The sequence below is a fragment of the Sebastes umbrosus genome, chromosome 4 (assembly GCF_015220745.1).
Source record: "Sebastes umbrosus isolate fSebUmb1 chromosome 4, fSebUmb1.pri, whole genome shotgun sequence".
Taxonomy (NCBI): domain Eukaryota; kingdom Metazoa; phylum Chordata; class Actinopteri; order Perciformes; family Sebastidae; genus Sebastes; species Sebastes umbrosus.
Genome location: NC_051272.1, coordinates 2,430,360 through 2,447,537, shown reverse-complemented (window position 1 = coordinate 2,447,537; position 17,178 = coordinate 2,430,360). Strand labels below are relative to the sequence as shown.

The 17,178-nt window shown below is 43.3% G+C and overlaps 1 protein-coding gene across 4 annotated transcripts in view; it reads right to left on the bottom strand.

Moving 5' to 3' along the window:
• srpk2 (SRSF protein kinase 2) overlaps positions 1-17,178 on the bottom strand; it is an 87,870-nt gene that overhangs the window by 50,407 nt on the left and 20,285 nt on the right. Inside the window, exon 1 of one of the 4 annotated variants that reach the window (XM_037766059.1) lies at positions 10,677-11,417. The exons of the other annotated variants lie outside the window; for them this stretch is intronic. Coding sequence (XP_037621987.1) covers positions 10,677-10,714 — 38 coding nt within the window. The 5' untranslated portion in view covers positions 10,715-11,417. Of the gene's footprint in view, positions 1-10,676; positions 11,418-17,178 lie in introns of those variants that run through there. 4 annotated transcript variants of the gene reach the window in all.

Below are 17,178 nucleotides of genomic sequence, written 5' to 3'. Positions count from 1 at the left end.
CCAAGACGGTTTAGGGACCCCAGTTTGCAGAAATATTCAAAATATGTCGTTTTAGAATAGGCAAAAATAACAGATTTATACTACATGCATAGAACTGCATGTGATTATCATAAAGTGGGCATGTCTGTAAAGGAGACACTCGTGGGAAACCCATAGAACCCATTTACATTCACATATCAGGAGGTCAGAGGTCAAGGGACCCGTTTGAATTTAGTGTAATTTTGAGCGTTATTTAGCCTCCATGGTTGGTACCAATGGATTCCTTAGATTGTCTAGTTTCATGTGACACTAGTATATCTTCACTCTACTGTTAAGACCGCTACAGTCTCTTAAAGACAGTAATGTCAGCGGTCTCAGAGGGTTTGATAGTTATTTTTTAGGTGTGCTTGAGCATCCCTAGAAAGAGTCTAAAAACGCCCCTGAAAAAGGAAAATTAGCTCAGATTACTAATTCATAAATTCATACTGGATTAAAATCTCCTTTTTTGATCCGTTTCAGTGTTGCACAAATGCAGCAAGTGGTGCACATTTTTTTATCAACTCTTTTACAGCAACAGTCACAACAACAGCCACCACTAGTTATAAGACACATACTGCATGAGATGTGGTTCCAACAGAGAAACTAAAAAACCTCCCCAACGGAAGCAGCACCAGACGACAGAGGGAGAGATACAGTAGAAGTTAAAAAACATAAGGGCTGGATAAGAAGAGAGAATAAAGACAGAAGGAGAAGGAGATAGTGAACACATGAAAAGATAGAAAGGGGAGAGAGTGAGCGATCGGACATGGACGGAGCCGAACAGGAAACACTGGAATGCTGTAAATGTAAACATACTGAGTCAGCAGGGACGGACTGGGAGCACTGGACACAAACACACAACAGTCCAACGCAGCAGAAAACGCAAAATTCCTACTTGTGGTTTACAACGTAAGATCATTTTAGTGGTAATCTGCTCAAAGTTTTTGCCCAAACCAACTGAATATCTTCAGAGTGGAGTGGAGTACAGTGTTGATATACTGTAGGGACAAAGTGTGCTGTTACATTACTAGTTAAGACAAACACATGTGAAAGGGTTTGTGCTTTTGAATCCATGCTTTTCAAGAGTCGCAGTAGTGTAGGTACGTGTTCAAAGGTAAACAGTCCGATATCATGAGTAAAACTGCACGCATACCGACATAAAAACTAGAAAAGGGTCTTCAGATTAAAAAACATATTGTGCTGGTGATGCTCTGTGACCTTAATGTTCATGTTTTTAGACGAGCTGGCGACATTAGCTCTATGGATGGCAACGTCGGACCGTCTGTCCACCACTTTAGTCCAGACTGAAATATCTAAACAACAATTTGATGGATTGTCATGGTATTTTGTACAGACATTCATGACGCACAGAGGATGAAACCTAATGCCCCCCCTCTTAGTCGATTACTAATCGGTCGTTTTCGTCATAGTCGACTAAGATTTCTTTAGTTGATTCGTTTTTTTATGCTCAATGACTTATTTTACAATGAGCACATCTCTGGTTAACACAAGATTTAAAGTGGAGGTTTGGTGTGATTCTTTGTAGAGAAACTCAGTTTCACAGATCTGATGATTAAATCAACTAATCAATTAGTCGGCTAAGAATTTCTTTGGTTGATTTCCCCCCCTTCACTTTGGTTTGTGACCGAATCCCTGCAAAACTAATTACATTCCCATCAGCCCCGGCTGTGTTTTTAGCAAATGTTAGCATGCTAAACTAAGATGGTTAACATGATAATAATATGGGTGTGTGGGCGGGACCTCGATACTGCAGCTCCAGACCCCCGATTACTACTTACTGTGCCGACTCGGACTCTAAATGACTCAATATGGCAGCTCCCGTATCCGGGATAATTTGGCTTCACTTTTGTACAGTGGGAGGAAGCTATGATGCGTCGTCCATCTATAGTTTATGGCACAGCCTCACAGAGCTGCTGGTTGTAGACTCTTAGTTATTTCACATTCTGTCGCATTTGCACCTGTACTGTAATAAACTGATTTCTTATTTTTGCATCTTCTTCAGTTTGGTCAGTGGGCGTTATTTTCACGATGATATGAGGCTGCTACATTACTGAAAAATAAGTTATTCTTTAGTAATTAAATTTCAGTTTCACCCCGTCACATTAACATAATCACCCTGCAGTAGTGTATAGATTTATCAGCCACGGTGTGACCTTTGACCCTAAACTACACTTGCTGACACATCACAACCGTCGCACCAAGATCAGGTGCCTGGGTCCGGATCACATGACCCACTCCTTGGAGGGTATCACCATGGCGATGGCGTTCGACACACTACTCGTGAGGTGTCTTGTTCGCGGCTTGAGTCAGTGATTCCTATCACTGATTAACCACAGAGGATTTCAACGAGCAGAGCAGGGTGGAAATTCCCAGCGTTATTATGTGGAGACTACGTTGTGCTATGCGGTCAGGTTAGACCTGTTTGCGAGGCCTGAACATTTCAGAACAGTTTCAACTACACATGCACCCACATGCACTTATATTTACCATTGCTACATCTCTAAAAGGCCTCGGAGGGATGGAAAACATATCATGCATGAGGATGTCTCCGTCCCAAATGGAGATTGCAGGCAAAAAAAGAGGTGGCCGGAGAGAAAGTGGAAGTAATCAAGTGCTTCTTTCCAGACATAAGAGGGGGGATGGTGGGATGGTGAGGATAATGGAGGCCAGGAAGCCAGACAGGCCGGCTAGTTTGCTAGCTAGCTCCCTGCCACGCTTCATTAGCTATTGTCATGTCGCTGCATGGCCGGGGCTGCTCATGCCTGTGTGTGTGTTTGTGTGCACTGCGTGTGTGTGTGTAGCGGCGAGGGTCAAACCAGAGAAGATGGTGGAGGCCATACAGGCCAGTCGAAGCTGGATGTGATAGCTGCCATCACACGAGCTTCCAGAGCTGGATGTGATGTTGTCTGCTGCATCGGCCGCCTGGACGCATTCCAACACTTCACACAGCATCCTCTGCTGCTGCTGCTCTGTCTGCCATTTTCTCCTCCCTTTCATCTTTTGCTTACGTTTAATCACTTTCCACCTTTTTAATAATATGGATTACTTTGAAAGCTCAGACAAGTAGTCGATTAATTGATTAGTGAATGTCAGAAAATTAATTGCCAATAATTTTGACCAATTCTTTGTTCAAGTCATTTCATATATAAAATCTCTCCTGGGTTTTGCTTTTGAAACGTGAATATTTGCTTTTTTCCAAGATAGTAAACTGAATTAAGTCAGCAATTAACAATTATTTTCATTATCCATTTATCCGATTATTTTCTCGATTTATCATATAGTCTATAAAAGAAAGAAAAATGCTCATCAGAATGTTCAAATTGTTTGTTTTGTCCGCCCAACAGTCCCAAACCTAAAGATACTTCAAGAAAAGCAACAAATCCTCACATTTGACAAGCTGCAACTAGTAAATGTTTGGTATTTTTGTTTGAAAGATGACTGAAATAATTAATTATCAGAATCAGAGTCAGGTTTATTTTGCCACATATATACTGTTCATACATGGAATTTGACTCTGTTTTTTATGCAGCTCTCTCAATGTACTTACACAGAATAGAAATAACAGCTAGGAACAACAATGACTAATAATAAAATAAGAATACAATAATAAAAGAAAAAAATGAAATGTCAAGTCAAGCGTTCTGGAAGTTGTAAACAACACATATAGTGCAAATAAAAGGATATACTGAACATGGACTGGGTGATTATGTACAGTATGTACATGTGAAGATGTCTTTATACTGTATGTACAGTGAGCAGGATTTGTATTTACAGTGACAGGTATGTACATATTACAACTTGTCACAGATGATGTGTGTATATATTACAAAACAATGTGCATTAAAGACTAAATTATAGTTTAGAAATGTGCAAAAATGTGCATTAAAGACTGTAAATTATGATCTAGAAATAGCAAAAATGTGCATTAAAGACTTTAAATTATAATCTATAAATGTACAAAAATATGCATTAAAGACTGTAAATTATGATCTAGAAATGTGCGAAAATGTGTATTAAAGACTGTAAATTATAATCTGGAAATGTGCAAACGTGTATTAAAGACTGTAAATTATAATCTGGAAATGTGCAAACACGTATATTAAAGACTGTAAATTATAGTTTAGAAATGTGCAAAAATGTGCATTTCAAAAAACTGTAAATTATGATCTAGAAATGTGCAAAAATGTGCATTGAAGACTGTAAATCATGATCTATAACAGCAGCAACGAATCAAAAATATCTTACAATATAAATGCTGATTATTTTTTTTTTAAATTGAATAGTCGGTTCTAATTGATTATTGTTGTGTTGTTGGTCACACAAAACAAGCAATTTTTAAGACATCACCTTGAGCTCTGGAAACTTGTGATCAAGAAAATAATTGTCAGATTAATTGATAATGAAAATGATCGATGGTTGCAGCCCTATTTAGTGTCACGGAGCAATTAGTCGTACATAAGGAGAAGAAAAAGGGAGGCAGGGAGGAGGCTGCACAGCAGTATTTGGATGTATCCTGTAACTTGTGTTTCAACCGGTGTCAAGTAGATGAAAGAGGAGATGAGATGGAAATGTTTAGGTAGTGTTGGAAATGGCCGGAGGTGGAGGTGAGTGTCTATACTGCTCCTTCTGAACTCTTAATATCTAATATCAGATCAAGTGAGACAGCATTTAGCTCACCAATCTGGATTTATGACTCTACCTGTTATATTTCTTTTACCTCCCAAATGTCTTATTTCTTTCCCCCTTTTCTATCCTCTTCCGTCTCTTTGCTCCTCCTCCCTCTCTTCTTCCTTTTCCGTGTCCTTGAAGAGTGACAGTTTCGGTAATCACAGTAAAAATCATGCATCATCCGATCACACCTACCAGCTACAGATGCGCACTCACACCCACAGAACAACAGCGCTCCAATCATGCATATGGATTACATGATAATTTCAGACAATAAACCAACCTGTCATCTTTGATCTACTACAGTACATGCACAGTTTGAAGTGGACGCGACATTTTCTTACACTTAGTTCAAACACAACCAGAGCCCAGAATACACACCGAGACTGAAGGCGAGACAATCGGCATCAAAGACGGTGAGGTTTACTCAACCACCTCTCAGCACTCCTTCCACTCATCAGCTCTACAAAGCCGGTTGAACTCTTCTTGACCTTTGGGTGTTTATTTATCAAACTTTTGTTTAATCCTTAAAGAGCGTCTCTTCAAAGGACGTAAGCCCTCCGCCCAACAGCGTCGGTTATGACCTAAACCAACGTGCCATCACCCCTCAGAAAGAAGCTTTAAGCTGCTCACACGCAAACAGGGATGTCAAAACACTTACACATCCTTACACACACACTCACACACACACAGTCCTTGTCCTCCATCCATCTCCATCTTCGACATGCCTCAAGTGCCAAGTTACACAACGGAGATCGTCTTCCTAATGCGAGTGCTCCAAGAGAAATTTGTCACAGTGCCGCCTCTTGCTCTTTTTCAGGCTCAACTCCATCCATCCCATTTGGTTTAACGCACGTACGTTATCCAGTCCATTCGGCCTTATTGTTGACAAACACGTTACTGCAGATCCCAAATGAAGCGCTCCAGATCTGTGTGTGTGTGTGTGTGTTGTGGGGGGGTGGAGATGGGGGTGTATGTGTGTGCATGGCGCCCGGGGCCCAAATGGTGTTGTAGACAGAAAAATTGTGCTGATATGTCCCAAAACACCGGCCCAATATAGACTCTACCACTAAAAAAAAAAAAATCTTCCAAATCAGTTCATGCTGCTTTATGTGCGACAAACAAATAATGTCTGTAGTCAGTTAATATAATCTGTATTATGGATGCAACTATTATTATTATATAAATTATCGATGAATGTATCCTTTTTTCCCCATTAAAGAGGACCTATGGTGCTCATTTTCAAGTGCATCATTTTTTGGGTTTCTACTAGAACATGTTGACATGCTTCAATGTTCAAAAAATTTACATCTGCCCGGTTCAGACTACACAATAGCCCAATTATAGCCCGACACAGCCGTCGTAGGGGATTGGGAATGATAAATGAGTGTCGTGTGCGACAATCGATCATTTTATCTTGTGTAGTGCGTCTTTGCGTCATGGAGCATCCCGTAGCTCCGCTATAACTAGCTTTGTTTAAGGGCGCGCCAAACTAGCCGCTAGGCAGGTATTATGCAAATTTACTACATGGCTTGGTTGAATACTCGATTCTGATTGGTCAATCCCGGCGTTCTACAGTCCGTTATTTCTTTATAACAGACCGTTGCTATGGACGCAGTTCTGATGTCGGACTCTGGAGGACCATTTTTGTGTCAAATTATTGATTTCTTCATTAAGTAGCCGTGTAATAAGCAGGATAATGTGCAGCTAGCGCGTCATTGTTGTGAATTAAACCCTGTCGGGAATTATGCAAATGTGTTACTTGGTGACATCACCATGTTACGGAAGAAAAGGCGGGACTTCAAGCAAGGCATTTCAGGCAGTTCAGGAGCAATGTTTCTGTGGGGAAGAATAACTCCCTTTGGCGTGGACTTTGCAACTTTGCAGACCTTTTACATGCACAAAAAACTAAAGGAAACAGTATAATAGGTCCTCTTGAATCAATTATGAAATGTAAAATAAAATCATGAAAAATAACCATCACAAGAGGTGACCTCTCCAAGTTGCTTGGTATTCAATTTACAGTGTAAATAAAAAAATAAAAAATAAAACAGAAATGCAGCAAATCCTCACATCTGAGAAGCTGAAAGCAGCAATTATTTGGCATTTTTTGTTTGATAAATTACTACAATTTATCAGCGATTAATCAATAAATCAGTTGATGAGTCATTTACCGCTGATTTACTATTTCATTAATCCACAAGTGAGTTCAGCAGAATTCTATCTTTACCATAAGTTTATATTGGCGGTGGCATACAACGCTGTGCTTGCATCTCAACGAGTTTGATCTTTCCCACATATCCTTCGCCATATCAGCCTCTTTACTGAGCTGCCAACTCATTGCAAATGAACAAGTACACACTTCTTTTTATTTAAAGCAAGACCTGCTGTGTTTGGTTATGTGCATGTCTCCAGCTCAAAAAGCCACCCAGCTGTCCATGTTAACACTCACAAAGCTGCAGATTCCTCTCTGATCCGTGGCGCGCAGTTCAGCCTGTGGCATTCAAATACAGCTATGAGCATGCTAGTCTATTCCTGGGGTTCATAACTGATAGCGTTATCAGGTATTTAGGAGTTAATTCAGAGGTTGAAGGTGATTAAAACCTAATGACTATAGATGCTATTCTAAGACTTGAGTTGCATGCATTGTTGCTGTTGTCATGTGATATGGTGAACGAGGGCCGCTGTATGAGTAGCAGCTCTTTGTTGTTACCTGCCACGCAAAAAGGGACCGCTGCATTACTCTTAATTACAGTCAGACGGCTGTGACCCAAACAATAGAGGTGATGAAATCCACAAACCTCACCACACCAGGGCTGCCGGACGATACTCTATATTTATGTGTCTAAGGTCAGGACACACTTTTTATACATGTTAGACATCATTTCATCCATTCACTCTTAGATGCCTTCTTTCTACAGTATATCTATTTCCACTGCCTGCTCTTCACTTCATGTCCATCCAAAAGGCAAGAGCTCTCCTCTGTGCCCAACTGCCCGTGTAATAATGCCTGATATTGTTAGTGCCCGTTTACTTCTGCCTATCTGTGTGCCCACTGCGCCGTGTTTGAGTGTGCCAGTCTGGGGGCCTGGCTGGCGCTAGGGTTTGTGTGGATGGCAGCGGCTCTGCCTGATCGTACTTGGCACGGCATCAGTGGCTACCTGAGTCATCCAGTCTGCTTGCTCCTCACCCTCCAGCACCCGTCAAATCGAGCTCTTTCCGCATTTGCACACTGAAAGAGGAATGTGGGCTTGGCCCGATTAAATCTGAATGGATACGGATTTTCTTTACGCTGTGCAAGTAAAGTGGTTCGGACACACAGCGAGACTTTGACCGATTCACTGCTCGGAACAGAGATGGAAACTACCGACAACATGACAATTTTAAAAGGGATTATTTGTAACTTTCAGAAATGCTTGTTAACAGCGACACCTGTGGCCGTTAAGTCAAAGAAAGTCAGCATCGGGCTCGCGCTTGCTCGCTCTAAATAGACATGAATGAGCATCGCTCAAAACAGTGAGGCGACATGCGTCAGCTAAAACCACAATATCACTCTATATTTCAGCTGCTTGGCAGTAATGTTAGCTGACCAGACGAAGGTCTCTCCATGAATCAATGCTGATCCTAGTGTTGGCTAGTGTTGGCTTTTCCGGGTCGGTGCCGGGGCTGAAGCAGGAAGAGAAATGTTATTGTTTCCCGACTGCGCCCGCAGGGAGACACCGGCACCCGGTCGGAGACGATATCGTTTCTCTCTGCGGAGCCCCGTCACTTCACAAGACACGGAGAACCTCTGTTGGTCTGGAGGAGCTGCAGCAGTTATTTCTGCACAAACGTCCACTGTACATTCACTAGATATTCTCAGAGCTAAACTAACTCTCCTGCAGTGTGTAGTCTGCGCGCATGCACGTCTGGAGGTGGAGCGAGACAGCGAGAACGCGCGCGGTGTGTTAGTGAGGAAATTTTCCCACCGGTTAATAAACTTGTTACAACACCGGTGTTACCAATTACACCTGACATTTTAAAAGAAAAGATGACGGTCAGTATGTGTAGCACGCTTACTTTGATCTTTACCGTCAGGTGGCGTGGCGGTGTGTCTGGCCTCTCCGGTCCAGCCGGCTGTGACCGCTACGTCCTCCACACAGCGATGGCCTAATTATTAACTTAATGGATCCGTTGTAGTATTGGGTTTAAATCTGAATCTCAAATAGGCGCTTTTGCTTTTTTTCGATTTGCATCTTCTTGTCTGTCAACTCTCTCTCATCCCGTGTGTCTGAAATATGACTCCTGCTGCTCTGAGCTGAGACTATGTATGATGCATTCACTGTCAGTTTGTAGCGTCCGTCATCCGACTATCTATTGATAACACGGAGCTGATACGCCAAAATGAACTAAATGGGATTTATTTCTGTAAAAAAAATGCAAAACAACAACGGGGGCGTTGGGTACGTAATGTAATCGGTGCCCGACCACCGTGTAACACCAAGACCATCTGAAATGATGCGTGTGTGTCTTTAAGGCTCTGACACACTAAGCTGACGGTTGGCCGTTGAACAGTTTGGGGCCGTCGGTGAGCGTCTGTCCGCCTAGTTTTTTTCGGTGTATCCCGCACCGTTGGCTCTAGTCTGCCCGTGTCAGAGTTTTTTTGGCTGATTCAGCATGTTGAATCACCGGCGGTGCCCGTCGGTGAGAGAAATCACTCCGATTGGCTGTCCAGCTAAAACGGAAGTGAGGAAAGCAAGCCAACGAGTAAAGTCAAGATGGCAAACACAGAAGGCTCTTCTCATAGTTCATCTTCATCTCATCGGATTATTCCAACACACGGATATTTTCACAACGACATGGCCGTCTGGAATGAAGCTAAGTGGCAAACACTGCTTTATTTCATGTACGAACCATAACAACGACTTGCATATCCGCCGTCCTGGGTCTTTCAGTTTCCCATTTTGAATGATGAATAGAGACTGCCGCCGCCTGCTGGTGTGGAGAGATATTTCATCTCACGCAGGCGCAGAACGGATGTGCTAACCGGCCGTCGTCTTTGCGGTCCGCTCAAGTGCAACTTGTCGGCCAAAACAAAGGCCACATGAGGCGACGCAACAGGCGGCCTTCATCGCTGCTCGTTCTTTGATGTCGGCTTGGTGGGTCTGGACATTTTGTCAATTAGCTACAGCGTGCCATGTGAGCGATGATGCCTTGTGACTTTGCTATTCATGCGTAACACCGTTACTGAATGTTTCACAATATGCCAAACTACAATGTCTTTAAAATATGATGAAACTGCCTGCTTGTGCCGCATAGAAAGTTGTGTGGCGTTTTGGAGGTGCCATTGTTCAGTAACGCTATGCACTGAGGTGCGTCATGTGGCGAGCTGTTGTCTTGCATCGCTGCTGAGATGCACTGCTGCTGCTGCTGCTGCTGCTGCTGCTGCTGCTGTTGGCTGCTGCTAATGTTGACGTGTGTTGACACTCTTGCTGTGTAAGCTCTGTGCACCATAAAGAGACTGTGTGTGTGTGTGTGTGTGTGTGTGTGTGTGAGAGTGTGTTCTTGTTATTGTTGTCAGAGATGTTGTGGCCACAGAAGGCGGCAGCAGCTCAGAGTGTGTATCTGTGTAGAAGTGTGTGTAGAGAGAGATTATATTTTGGGATGTGTGTGTGTACTGTATGTATGTATGTATGTATGTATGTATGTATGTATGTATGTATGTATGTATGTAAGGATGCCAACTGAAACATCACAGCACCATGCAACAATGAACTACTGCGTTTTTTTTTCCTCTCCTCGCTATACAGTCAGACTGCTGTGACCCAGACAATAGAAGAAACCAGCTTATAGGAGACAGACTGAAACATGGTAGAGGGGGTTGGAGGGCAGAGGAAGAATGTGGAATAACAGGGCATGCACGCAGACGTATGGGGATGAAATGATAGATAAGGACATATGGAAGGAGGAGGAGGAGGAGGAGGTGTTACCTTTCGGGGGACGAGGATTTCTCCGAGTTCACGGACATGAGCGGTGCCTGTTAGCCGCTCGCTGGCCGAGAGGGACCACAGGAGACGGCGAAATAGAACAGAAAGCTCCTTTTTCACTCTTCTCAGCCTATCTCTCTCTCTCTGTGCTGTGTGTCTGAGTAAAAGGAGAGGAGAGGGTTACTGCCTCCCCTCCTCCTCCTGCTTGTCCTTTTCCCTCCTCCTCCTCCTCCTCTTCCTCCCTTGTCCTCTCACTCAGAGGAGAAGAAAGGATGGAGGACAAGGCTCCAAGAAGGGATACAAAAAAAAGAGCAGCAACAATCTGGCTTAGTGTGTGTGTGTGTGTGTGTGTGTGTGTGTGTGTGTCTGCCTACATCGGTGTGTGTGTGAGCTGATAGCGAGAGCAGCAATGTCAGTCAGGCGCCCCTCCTCATGCCCCAGCCTCCTTCCTCCCTCCCTTTCCTTCCTTCCTTCCTTCCTTCCTTCTCCTCTTTCACCTTGCCTCGCTTTCACTTTCCCTGAAGCTCCTATTTGTCCTCCTCTTCCCTTTGTCTCCTTCCTCTCTCTGGTGTCTCTGGTTGGACTGGGTGATGAAGTGAAGCTCTAGATCCACAGTGTGTGTGTGTGTGTGTCTGTCTCAGTCTATGTATCCCTCCCTTCCTTCTCTCTCTCTCTCTTTCCCTCTCTCTCTTTCTCTCTCTCTCTCCGTCTAGCTGGCTCTATCAGGCCTTCTGCAGCTCTGCACAACAACAGAGCCCAGAGCGAGCTGGAACAGTCCACTTTCTGCGCAGGCAGAGGGGTGTTGGCTTGTCACAGCAACAGGAAAATTAATGTCTTTCTCCTTGAGGCGCACTCTCCTCCACCTTTTTCCCCTATGATTAGTCTCTCCCTCTCTCTCTCAGTCTCTCTCTCTCTGTCTCTTTCTCTCTCTCTCTCTCTCCCAATTGCCTTATTACGACATCCTGTATCTCAGGGCAACGCCGCACAGATCTGCCTTGCTTCACCCCCCTCTATCTGGCATCCTCCCTCCTTTTTCTCTAAACCCCATTTCCACCTCTGTGTTTTTTGGATACTGTTTACGTGTGTGTGTGTGTGTGTGTGTGTGTGTGTGTGTGTGTGTGTTTTCTGCCTCCATCCCCGTCCGTCTCTATTTTCTCGCCATCATCTCTCTGGGCAGATGGATCTTCTTCTACATGAGTGAACAGATCGCCGGAGGGCGTGCCATGATGGGGGGTCTGTCTCCATCTCTCATCTGACCTCAATATTAGTGTGCGGATGTATATGTATGTGCGTCCATCTATATGTATATATGTGTGTGTGTGTGTGTGTGTGTGTGTGTGTGTGTGTGTGTGTGTGTGAGAATGCACAGCAGGGGTTGAAAGGGCATCCTGAGGTTAATGTTACTGACTAGTCGTACAGGGAGTGTACACGTGGAGCACATACAGTACAAGTGTTTACTCTAAAATCAGTGATTATTCCTGTGATTAGTATACGAGCAGTAGTCAGTGACGTGATGTGCACAAGACTTTTAAATCAGCAAAGGCATACAGATAAATAGAAGGAGTCAAAACCGGGCGATATATATACTGTAAGACTCTACCAGTAGAGATTTTAGTGAGGTAGCTATCCCTTTAATACTGTATGTGTTTTTAGGTCATTGCAAGCAATGATGCACATTAATAGGCATGGCTGCTTTATGGCTGTATTAGATTTGCTGTCGGACCACCAGTGTCTTGTTTTGTCAGGTATTTAATTCTCTAGGTAAACCAAAACCAGACACTCTTATCTGGTTATTATTATTATAGCTCGAGGCAATGTCGGTTTGTCAGACAGTCGGTCGGTCCACCACTGAAATATCTCAACAACTATTGGATTGATTGCTATGAAATATTCCAGACATTTCGTTGTCTCCAGAGGATGAGTCCTGCTGACTTTGGTGATCCCCTGACTTTTCCCCGTAGTACCACCACAAAGTTTTTCAAAAACTATTGGATGGGTTGCCATGAGAGGTAGTATACACACACAGCCACTCACTTAGGATTAAACAACAAAACCACTTAGTTAGGTTAAGGGAAAACATCATGGTTGGGCTAAAAATAAGTACGTTAAGTAAGTAAAACACATACCGAAAAAAAGTCACGCCAGTACAGAAAACACGTGACAAACATCACTACAGAACACTGCACCTTCATGCGAGCGTGTAATATTCACGTCTCGGCAACACAAAACGTGACACTGACACGCTTTCTTCACGATGGACAGGCGGGTCTATTGTCCGCTTCGCCGTGAGACTGGGCTGATTCATTGCTGTTGAATATTCACACAACCAACGATGATTGGGTGACAAAACCTTTAGTTTTCGGTGGAATGCAACAGAACGCAAACATTCGTGACGATCTTGGTGTGAAAGGTCTGATCGCGGAAAATCGTCAACGAATTTATCCGTATCGCACAATATTTCATATAAAATGCTCAGACTGATGTTTAACACAATGCAAACGTTTTTTAAGGAGAGAGCGTATGCGGCCTCCTTGAGAAAAAAGTGCTGCACATAGAGTCTTTTTTCAGAGCGCTCCGACCTTTTTAGTGCGACCGCTCTGAGCGCTTCTAGCTGAAAATCGATGAACTTCTCAGAAACGCGTTGGTGCCGTCACTGTGGATGAAGCGCTGCCCAGCGTACTGCCAGGAAATAAATGCTATACGGACACTCAGCCTCATGCGTTACATCAGACAAAACTCCTCACACATGGAAACATAACATCCGTTATTTATGAATTAAATTTGAAATCATTTGGACGACAGAATTTTGGTAACAAGATAAAATCATCATCCACGATACAATTCCAATTAAAAAAAATCATTATATAATAATATTGTATTATTACCGAGCTCTATATGGTAATAGTACAAACACAGACACATGAGACATGCCTGAGAGAAAAGAGACAAGAAAAAAGGGAACACAATGATCCTTTCTCTCCGATCTCCATGCAGTTCCACTTTCCCACATAAAAGGACTACATTAGGCACACATGTCTCTGAGCCAAACTATTGTCCTCATTCTCTGTGGATGTGGGCCAATGGGGGGTAAAGTACACACTGGGTCTCAGCGCATCCAGGCAGCAAGCAAGAGGAATACTGAGCTAAATACGAGAGGGTGCACTCCACTTTTTATTCATTCATTTTATTTCCATAGCCATTTTTTTTTTCGGGGTCACAGGAGGTGTGGGGGAGGTGTGGGGGGGGAGGGAGATTATCTCCGCACCAACTGGATGTAACGCAGGAAAAAGCCCTCCCAAATCACCAGTTTACATACATTCATGAATCTGACCTGCAGGTTATTGTATCGTGAAGGGAAACCGATGTGCGAAGAGAGCGAGACAAACTCAACTAAATACAGAAAGCATCGGGGCTAAATTAGTGCTGAAACAATTCATCTTTTAGCTGTTAATTAATAAATTAATTAATTAATCAATGCACCGTTTAAGTGCTGCTTTTCTCTGTTTTAAATGAGGTTCAGTCCGAAATTCCATAATAACATGCTATTTAGTACGCTAAAACAGTATGTTAGAAAAGCAACAGTACATGAATTGCATACTATTTTTGATGACATATTACAGTATGCAACGCTGGACACTACGGCGGCATAAATATCCCACAATGCAATGCAGTAGTGACGACAACGTTCATAACAGATGCTAACGGAGAAGCTCTGTAATGTCAATAATGCTTCAGTTTAACTATAAGATTTCCCTTTGCTAGGCGTAATGTAGTTTTTTAAATTAAAGGTACTGTTTGTAACTTCTTACACTCTTATAAATCATTGCGGGTCGGTGTCCCTTGCGCGCTCGTGTGTGGCTACGCTTTTCCAACACAAACTACACTGAAGCACCAAAACCGCAAAGTTATCTAGTGAAGCCCATCCTGCAAAACAGTGTCAACTAATCCTGCTTCAGCCTCCCGACCGCGGCCAGAAGACGCAGGGGAGACCGTAGCTTTGGTTTTAGCTGACGTGTGTCGCCTCACTGTTTTGACCGATGCTCGTTCATGTCTATGTAGAGCGAGCACAAGCACGAGCAACAGGACGCTGACTTTCGTTGAAGTAACGGCCACAGGTGTCGCTGTTAACAAGCAATTTCTGAATCTTACAGAGTCCCTTTGATACAAACTTTAATTCTCACAAACCGTCGTTTTGGGTCACATGAGGTTGGCACGGGTTACCATGGTTACACATCTCCAGCCGCTAAGGTTGGTTCTCAAGTGACGACGTAAATTACTGCTCAGTGCCGCCGAAAAGATGCATACTACTGCTGTTTATTCACACAAACGTATGTTGAACGAGAGTACACATATTGAGTATGTAGTGCAGAGTATGCGATTTCAGACGCAGCCATGACTTTTAAATTTAATATTTTTGGTGTTTTGGACAAAACTAGACTAGATTTCAGGAACCCAAGGTGATTGTGATGCACATTTACTTTCTGAGAAGCTCTTAAGTACACATTACTCCAGTGGGTCAGATGTTGATGGATGCTGTGGTCACCTTTCTATGGGGATAACCTCTAAGTGAGACTTTAAGACCTCCCCCCAAAAATAGAGAGCTCATCATCGTGAAGAGAAACACACACACATACATCGATTCACCGAGGGGTATCAATCTGCAAAATTCAAAAGGCTGATTCTCGTCTCTATTTTCAAAAGGAGGAAGGAGCAAAAGAAGAATAAGAAAGATGGGGGAGGGAGAGATGATGACTCTCATGAGCAGATATATTTTTGGAGCCGGTATTGAGGCTGCCGGGAGCTATCTTTAAGCGGCCTACTTCTCCTCACTGCCTGGTGGATGATGCTGGGGAGAGAGAAGGGGTTTATGCGTGCAAACACACACACACACAAACACACACAAATACACACACACACACATGCACACACACACATGTCCCATTGCAAATTGCCCCTTGGACAAACAGTACACTCAGACACACAAGAAGTGATGCCACAGACAGAAGTCACAGCAAAGCACAATCATACAGACAAATGCATACACAACGGAGTGTGTGTGTGTGTGTGTTTGTGTGTGTGTGCCTGTGCTAGCACAGATGGGTAAGATGCCTCCACTTTCACAGTGACGCTGCTCTTTGTGTCAGCAGCCTTGTTGTTACTGTCTGCAGAGAAAACACTGCCCCCAAGTGGAGACATACGCACAATTACATACACACAAAGTGGCTTATCTTTAAATGATGTGTGTTAGAGTGTGTGTATGTATGTGTTTAGAGCGGTCAGTGTCCAGATTGATTGACATACTGTTGGCCTCAGGTCTGCCTTAGAGCAGCTCACTTTCTTCGCTGCAGACTTCCATATGGAGCTCACTCGCTTACGGTTCAGACTGCATGACACATAACAGCCCGAGGATACTGGATGTAAATCTGACGCACACTGGCTCAATGAATAATGCTCTGAAACTGCACAGGGCCAGATTAAATGAATATGTTAATATGAGTGTAGAAGCATTAAAGTGGGTATAAATAAATATACAGGTCAAGGACGTACACATTTTCAGAAGTGGTACTACTATACTACTACATTTATTTTTGCTTTTAGCAGCAAATATATTTTTTCTTCTCAATCTGCAGAACCGACCGTGATAAGAAAAATATGTTATTGTAAAAGGGCTGTCAAAGTTAATGCGATAACAACGTATTACAGCTGAAGTACCGGAGGAAAACAAGCAGTAAGAGCTGATCTGAGGTCTGCTGTCCAGCTGCCGTCTATGAGAGCCGGCTGTCAATCACTCGCCAACTCCGACCAAATGGTCAAACTAGGCAGCGCTGATCAAATATGAATCAATATTCTGTAACGTTAATGTCTATTTCTCTCCTCAAATGTTCTCAGAATCATCTTGTAGTGTACGGTTTAGCTGGAAAATTAGAAATTTGTGAAATCTGTTGAAGGAACGCCAAGTTCTGGTCACATGACCGGAGCACAGCCAATAGGAACGCTCCCTCTCTGAAATGACCTGTGATTGGTCAAAGTCTCCCGTCACAGGCTAGATGTTCTAAAGCCTGAAAACAGAGCCATGAGGAGGAGCAGAAGTCTAGTTTTCTCTCAGAACACTTGCATTACAATATGCTGAAAGGTTATTATGGACCTTTTGCCCAATGATTTTACCAATAATATACTGCCTACTGCCACTTTAACCCTTTCACAGTGTGTTTTCAGCCCATGGAAATTAACTGTAACATTTTTGGTTGCCTAAAAATGTCTTATTCAGCGTTCGGTCGTACTTCGCTCCACCCTCTCGCGTCACTTCTGGTTGCAAATAATCAAAGATGGCGACGGCCAAAATGCTGAACTCGAGGCTTCAAAACAGCAGTCCACAAACCAGCGTGTGACGTCACGGTGACGACGTCCACTTCTTATATACAGTCTATATGCACCAGACATTTGGACTAGTCACAAGCTTCAATCCTGCTCCTGGTCTTTGTCTTGAACTATTCCAGTCTTTTCC